Below are 8,498 nucleotides of genomic sequence, written 5' to 3'. Positions count from 1 at the left end.
CAAAAGAAATAAACCAGTCAAAGCCACATCATCTTCACTAACACAAACAGCGAGCCTTTTTGTCTTTTTTTGAAATACCATTTTGGTATAATCTCTTCCTTTTTTTGTATGACATGCCTTGCGCAAGTCTAAGATCAGTCTGCATGTATAAACGGTCCTTTACAGTGTAGGTGGAAGCATAAGGATTATATGCTCTCTGCACGGAAAATATAACAGTAGGCAGTTTGAGGCTTCTGGGAATGTGCACTTCCTCACCCAGACTGTCCTTTTCACTGTTTTCAAGAGTTATAAATACTCAAAATACTCCTTTTTCAAGAGAAGCCAGTCACTGAGGGACAGAATCTCAACATTTAGATGAAGGGAAGAACCGTCCCGGCGAAAGGAACTTGTACCCATTCCCCGAAGGCAGTCGGATGGGATGCGACCCCGGACTGCTGCCGGTGGAAGCCGTCGGAGAAGGCGTGACTCTCTTGGGATCGATTTTGCGATGGCCGTTGGGCGGATTTCTGTGTTCGAGTGCCACATCTTGGCCGGGCGTATCTTGTCCTGTCACGCCATGCCGGGGCGAGAGGTTCAGAAGGCCCAGGACATCTCGTTTGGCGGTGCTCAGCTTCCCACCGCGGAGCGCCCGCATTGATCCCGAGTGCTGCTGTTGGGTGGCGCTGGCCCAGAAGGTCTTGAGATTGTGGATTGCTTGGACTTTTTCGTCAATAGCAGCCAATTTGAGTCGGTTGATATCCGGGGCGTCCGCCGGACTGGAGCGCGTTGAGCCCGTCGAGGAGTAGGACAATGCCGGAGAGGGTGCGCTGCCGGCCGGAGACTGGTGGCCCGAGCTGGGTGAGACGTTGCTGGGCGAGTGGGAGATGTGGCCGCTGTAGGGCGAGCTGGGATACTTGAGTTTAAACTGGGCATGACTGTCAGAAGTTGGCGATGGTTGACTGCCTTCCTTTAGGGACGTCTCGGACGTAGCGGGGCTGTTGTATCCCGAGCTGACCTTCTGTAGGGACGACGTACGGGAGGGCGGTTTGGGGCGTGTCGGGAGTGGAGACGACTGCGCCTTGATGCTCGCCCGGCTACTAGGGCGACTGAACGCGCTCGTCTCCGAGGAACGGAAAGCAGACCCTCCAGTCGGGGTCGGAGGGCCTCCGCCGCCCATCCCGTCACCAAGCGGGACACTCCCAGTGCTTCTCTGCAAAGTCTCGACGGCCCGCATGTGGCTTTGCGTCTCTTCCAGGATCTTCTGTGCCAGTTCCTGCGGGTCCAGAGCGGCTCCGGGCGTACGTTCCTCTTGGGACTTCACAGTGCTGTCTGTCTCTGTGCTGGATTGATCGGATTCGCCCGTGTCGGAGCTGCTCACCTTCCCGACCTTCTGGAAGGGAGAGTTGGGACTGGGAACCAGGGTGGCTTTGACAGGGGACGTTGGGGTGCTGACGCTTCCCCTGGAGGACACGGACACTGCGTAACCTCTGCCGGTCCCACCGCGCACCGCGCCCCGATGGTTCCTGTGGTTTGTGGGACGAGGGAGCGTGTCGCATTGGCTACCCAATGGCTCGCTGCTGATTATACTGTATCCTTCATACTCTTCATCATCATGCCCTCCCACGGCTCCATGTGGGGACGAGCGGCTGCGGGGCACCGTCGCGTGCCGGTGGGACGCGAAAAGCCCGGCTCCACCCCGATGCCGCTCTAATTCCTGCTGCCGCGAGCGCTGACTGATAAAATCAGACGCGCCTTCGGGACGGGACAGGAAACTCATGGAAGAGGCGATGGAGCTCAGGCTATAGACGGAGATGGCATCAGAGGCCAGGCTGTCAGGGCATGGAGGGGAGAAGGGAGGGTTGGGGTAGCCCATAGGCAGCTGGTGGGACACAGACTGTGCCGAGGCCAGAGACTCCAGAGACGATGAACTGTCCAGACTCAGACGCTTCGGCAGCTCAGTAGAATCTGAGGGAAACATTAAAATGCAATTATTACAAAGTCAGATGTTATATATAACATTATATATTTTAAGGGTGTATAGATTTAGACATTTTATTTCCAGTAAAAATAGCAATAGTGATTATTTATGGCATGTAATTAATGACATTAGATAATATTATTAATATTATTATTTTGCCAGTATTGTACTGTATATACAATGTAAAATATAGGTTATATATTGTTTTTTGCCCATTTATTTAGTCAAAATTTAGTTTGCTCAATTTTAGTCAAAAGTTTAAATTAGTCCAAATTTAAATTTCTAGTATAAATATTGAAATTTTATTGGTGGGAAAAACAGAAATAATATTGGTGGGAAAAACAGAAATAATTATAATTTTTTTTAATTTAGTTTTTATGGCATGTAATGAATGACTATTATTACAAATAATATCATTTTTAAAATGGTATATTTTTACCTATATATTAGTGGTAAATAGAGTACTACTAATAAAGTTATACATATTTATATAATTGTCTCTTTTTTGGTAAACTGACAAATTTACCGAGTTTTTTGTTTTATTTTAGTCATAGTTATTGTGTTTTGCATCTTTTTTTCTTTTTGGCTGAAAATAACATTACAATTTCAAAAATAACGTGAATTTAATTTTTTATGCATCGTTATGCTTATTTTAAAATCCTTTTTATGTAAAGAACTTAAAATTACCAGTGTGTAAGATGTGCTATATAAATACACTTCCCTTGTCAATAAAAAACTAACAAAAAAACAGCTTATTTGAGTACATTGAAACAGCCTTTATCTTGTCTTTAGTATCAATGACAAAATTCTAATAAAAAAAAAACATTTACAATGAATTAATCAGTTTTGTTGATGTGATTAACAATGTGAGGGTGAAGTTATGCTCACCAAACAGTGCCAGCAGCGACTGCAGGGCAAAGTGCATGATGCGACGGTTGGCCTGTTTGCCCGTCTTCAACACCACCTCCTCCTGACCGACCTCACACAGGTCGAACCCTGAGAGAAAGAGAAAGATTGACCCCTCAGCATGGAGAAAAGCATCTCGATCAGTACTTACAGTATGTGCTGAAGCTTCTCTTACCCAGAGCGGCCAGGAACTCATGGCAGCCAGGAAGTCTCCAGAGCTGCACGCTGATGGACACTTGGATGGGCGCGAGAGAGAAATCCTGCTCCTTCTCTCCAGACTGAAGCTGCACTAAAACTTGATGGAGCTGTGGAAAAATGAGAAAGATCTTAATGATGTCAAACACAAAAAGGGCTTATTTTATTTTTATTTACACTAAAACAGCAGCTAAAAATCACTGGCAAGTTAATTTACGGTAGTGTATTAGCGTTAGTTAGAGTTAGTTGAAAGCAGTTATTTAAGCACTTACCATTCCCACTACATTTTTAACAGCCTTTAATGATAAGTTCGGGAAAAGAGAAGGAAAGATGATTGTTAAAAAGCAAACATGAGCATCTCAATAATACAGCAGGCACTCATCACAGCAGTGTAGTTATGCACAGATCAGATGCATGAGCACAGGACAGTTCACTTAAAGCAAAGTAAAGTGTGTTCTTGATACATGCTGTAACATCTTACCCGGTTGATCAGCTGTTCTCCGGTTTCTGATGCTGTGATCAGTTTACACAACGCCTGTAGAGCAGGAGGAGGCAAACCTGCGAACATGAAGGACAAATAACTCTTTAAACCCTTGTGCTGTGCTGAAAATCCTCCTAATTTGCTGTTCCCGGTCAAAAATGTCTGGCCTTTTAAAAATTGCTTGTAAATCTAGCATTATGCTATATTAATCACCAAACCTTGGATTCAATCTTTTTGTCAACTTCTTTTCTTTCAATTAGCACTGGTTTTGTATTGGTTTTGGAACTGATTCCTCAACTGAGGACTGATCTGAACTCATGCACCTCAGTTTTTTCTGTGAAAAAAAAAAGCATTATTTGTGGATAATTTTGTCAACGTTCACTCATAAACTGAGATGCATAAGCTCAGATCAACGATCAATCAGTTACAAAAAGAAATGCAAAACATAAGTCACTTGAAATATTTCCAATGACAAATAAGTGAGAATTTACACATTTGACTTTTCCTGTTCTCACTCGTTTGATCATTACACACAGTAAACACAATTTGTTTTGCCATTTTTGTGTGCGATATGCATCAGTCCAAGAACGCTCTGTGGGTTGGTAATCTTTTTCCTCCATACTCTTGTTTTTTAATAGTGAATGAGTGTGGCAGCGTGTCGTACCCAGCAGTGACTGTAGGGTGGTGCTGCATTGCTGCAGTCGGTCTCCGGGGTCAGTGGTGGGGAAGAAGACCGCCGCGGGGAGGCCCGTTCCAGCCGAGTCCAGTCTGAATCCCACCGCGGTCAGCAGAGCCTGCCAGCCCGGCACGCCACCCACCTTATTCTCCACACTCTGCTGAGACGTGTACATGGAGTTCCTCTGGCCGTTCTGGATGCGCTGGAGAGATTTCTCCACCTGGGGGAGCCACACAGACACAGATGATTTGTTTGTACCTGACAAAAAACTGGATACTCCTACTTATTGTCTGTTACTACTATTTCCATATTTTCAATTGAATATGACACCTATGAAGCACAAATAAAAATATAAGAATTAAGTAAAGTAGTGACCAAATTTTGTATATAGAATTACTGATTATAAAATGTCAGATCAAAACAATAATTACAAAAATGAATTACTCTACACGTAAAAATTATATTTAATACTGTAAAATATATTATACTACATTTTTTACTGTAACATTTCTACTTTAACATATTCTATTTATTGCCATATATATAAAGTATATATATTATATGCTTCTATATTACTATCTACATGTATTATATAATGGTACAAAATAATAACTGATATATATATATATATATATATATATATATTATACAATGTACACACACTTATAAATACTATATGCATGTTATATATAAAATTAAATATAATGAAATAATTATTACAAACATAAAATTAACTATATTAAAGCAATACTATATAAAACATTTATTTTGATTATTACAATTAATAATAACTGATACACACACAATCAAATATAATATTTTATACTTTTAAACAAAAGCATATAAAATACTATATAATAGATCAAAATAATCATTACAATAATTAAAAAACAACTGATATATACAGACATATAAACACTTAATATACACACAAACAATTATATACACTACTAATATATTTAATATATATTTATACTATATTTTTGCATATAAATAATTAATGCACATTGCATACAAAATAAAATGTAAAGCATATAAAATGTACTTTAATAGATCAAAATGTCACACACACGCACACACACACACACTCAGGTTTGTTTTTATGGTTTACGGGGACTCTCCATAGGCGTAATGGTTTTTATACTGTACAGACCGTATATTCTATTGCCCTACACCTGCCCTACCCCTAAACCTACCCCTCACAGGAAACTTTCTGCATTTTTAGATTAAAAAAAAAACTCATTCTGAATTATTTATAAGCCTTTTGAATTATGGGGACACTGAAAATGTCCTCATAAATCACCTTCTCGTTGTAATACCTATGTCATACCCATGTTATTATACAAATTTGTGTCCTCATAAACCACATAAACATGCACACACACACACACACACACACACATATATGTATTTCATTTTATATTTATGACATACATCTTTAAGTTCTTATATACACTACTATATGCACATATATGATTTTTCACATATATTTATTCTCAATAAACATAAATCAGGCCAGTGGTCCTGGTAAAGCTGGTGTGTGTTTCTCACCAGGTGCAGCAGAACCCTCAAGGCATCTCTAGCTTTGTCTGGATACTGCAGGATCTCAGCCAGAGCCTGACCAATCAGAGACGACGGGTTGTTCAGTTTCACGTCACTGCCAATCAACATGAAGCCTGTGGAGACATATTCAAATCATTAGGAGAACAGCAAACAAGCCTTAAAACTACCCACTATATACTCAATACTGCCTAATACTATATTAAAGTGACATGTGACCGTATGCAGTAGTAGTATACTATATGATATCACTGCACATGTTTAATAGTGTCAGTTATTCATATAGTATTCACCACAGTATGATTTGCTTATATACTGCACACGTTTCAATGCCGTTGCGATCATACCTGCCCAGTTGGAGGGGTGTGAGAACTGTTTGCTGCTCTGGACGGTCTTCATGGCATCTGCGAGGGCCGCACTGGCTTTGGTGCCGTTGAGCAGAGCGCTGTAGAATGCGTGGATGAATATCTTGGACGCGGCGACGGGAACCGGCCACAGAGACACCAGCACACACTGAGCTCCAGCCGCCAGGAAAGCCCTGGTCAAACCCACCACCCCGTCTGCTGTTACTTTACTGTCCGACTCCTGGTACGAGCTGCAGGTCACGAAAACACACTCGATCAGCATCATGGAGCAGTAATTCACTGGAATACAGAAGCTATTATCTTAAATAGACTGTAAAACTACTGTGGATGTGGCTGCAGTCGTAGTACAGCCTGTCAAACAGAAGTTATGTATGAAAATGCTGATGCATAGATGAGGGTGGGCAGTCTGAACAAAAGCATATATAATCGTATGAGTGATTATATATCAGGGTAACAGTACTCACACACAAAGAAATAATATACATGTTATATATACAATTATATAATTACATTAATGATAAAATAAGCTAAAACTGAAATAAAAAATTAAATTATAATAATTTATATATATAATTATAATAAAGCAACAAAAGTATTAAAACATTAACTAAAATTAAAACAAACAAACAAACAAAACAAAACCTAATTACAAATATTACAGTATATATATATATATATATAATGACTTAATGAATTACATGAATTCAAAGAAAGTGAATTATATTTATTTCATACTAAAAATATGCCTACATGAATTTATTAAAATATGAATATATTAAAAGATGCCTAATTTTGCTTAGAATAAATAATAAAATAAAAAGTAATTAAATAAAATGTAATTGCGGGCTGTCACAGATGCTTTCGGCATCGCTGGCGTCGTCCGGCACGCGCAGACTCTCCGGGATGTTGTAGTTGGATTTGACTCCGCTCTCTCCACCTCCTGCTCCTCCGCTGGGAGCCGCTGCCACCGGTCCGGAGCTGGCGTCCTGGCTGGGTGTGAGGACCAGAGCCGCCAGCTTCCAGGAGATGTGCGTGGCGAAGTGGGCGCACTCGGCCTGCGTGAGGGCACTCATGACCCGCTCCTTGGTGGCGGCGGGACCGGCCAGCGGCTGACAGCCCAGGAGATCGGCCACCATGTGAGTCTCCTCCTCAGCCGTGGGCATCGGACCCCAGAGCCAGCGGTCCATCACCGACGGCGGCAGCCGAGGATTCCCCACCACTGCGGCCATGGAGCTTCCTCCATTACACAGAACCGGACCGGCCCGCCGAGGGTGAACCTGAAGAGACAAAGACAAGGTGAGTTTGTGGGCCAAAACAAAAATTTTGCATGTTGCTGATGCTCCCTTATAAAAGCATTAAGGCACTTGAGAATGTATACTACATTGAATTTACCATAAGTCAAACCAAACCAAACCAAACCACACTCTTTAATCACAGTAAAATCACTGTAGCCTTATTATATCTCATATGCTTTATTGCTTTATTAGTCTTTGAAATGAACCAAGAGACCATCAGGCACATAGTAGTATATATCAGTGGAAACTACTAAAATAGTTTTTGTGAATTTAAATACAGCTAAAATAAAATAAAATAAAATATAAATATTACATTAGAAAATTAGAAAGGTTGCCTTGGCAACTAGCTGAAATAAATAAATGAAATAAACTGAAGTACCAAAATGACTAAAACTAAAACTGAAAGAGATATGTCAACGCTAATTAGAAATATATCACCATGTGAAAATTCCTATTTTCAATAATCCAGTAAATTATTATTATTATTATTATTTGTATTTTGGACTTGATGAATAAAACCAAAGGTTCCGAAAAATACATATCAAAAGTGATTACAAAAATGCTCAAAAGAGTTTAATAATAATAATAATAATAATTAGGAATGCACCGATACCACTTTTTTCAGTACTTGCCCGATACCGATACTTTTATTTTTGATACTTGTCGATACCGAGTACCGATACCGATTTTTTTATTGCATTTGCAAATTTTTTAAATACAGAAACCAAAAGAGTATGTATAATGTTAGTTGGTTAACTTCATTTATCAAATAGATACAGTCAAACCCAAATTTATTCAGACACCTTCAACATTTCTCCCATTATCACAGTTTATTTACTATAGTTTAGAAAATGGTAATAAAATATGACAAGAACTCAGAGTTACACTGTGTCAGAACAAATTCAGCTTGATAATGCTAGATAACTTTGATAGAAAGATATGTAATGGATTACAATCAACCAAAATAATTCAGACAGCTGTTAGTATGACAGTATTTACACAACTATCAATACTTAGTCAGGCAGCCCTTAGCCTTAATGACAGCCTGTAGTCTCCTGGGCAT

At 40.2% G+C, this 8,498-nt stretch overlaps 1 protein-coding gene across 1 annotated transcript in view; it reads right to left on the bottom strand.

Annotated features, from left to right (window-relative positions):
- LOC107704161 (tetratricopeptide repeat protein 28-like) overlaps positions 1 to 8,498 on the bottom strand; it is a 289,547-nt gene continuing 281,049 nt past the window's right edge. The window contains 9 exon segments of the mRNA XM_016507027.1: positions 1 to 1,944; positions 2,846 to 2,953; positions 3,039 to 3,168; positions 3,331 to 3,354; positions 3,540 to 3,616; positions 4,204 to 4,435; positions 5,767 to 5,891; positions 6,123 to 6,376; positions 6,915 to 7,503. Of these exon segments, the coding sequence (XP_016362513.1) occupies positions 344 to 1,944; positions 2,846 to 2,953; positions 3,039 to 3,168; positions 3,331 to 3,354; positions 3,540 to 3,616; positions 4,204 to 4,435; positions 5,767 to 5,891; positions 6,123 to 6,376; positions 6,915 to 7,503 (3,140 nt within the window). The 3' untranslated portion in view covers positions 1 to 343.

The sequence above is a fragment of the Sinocyclocheilus anshuiensis genome, unplaced genomic scaffold, assembly GCF_001515605.1.
Source record: "Sinocyclocheilus anshuiensis isolate Anshui unplaced genomic scaffold, SAMN03320099.WGS_v1.1 scaffold690, whole genome shotgun sequence".
In the NCBI taxonomy this organism is placed as follows: Eukaryota; Metazoa; Chordata; class Actinopteri; order Cypriniformes; family Cyprinidae; genus Sinocyclocheilus; species Sinocyclocheilus anshuiensis.
Note: the sequence above shows the minus strand (reverse complement) of the source record. Positions and strands in the feature narration are given on the sequence as shown.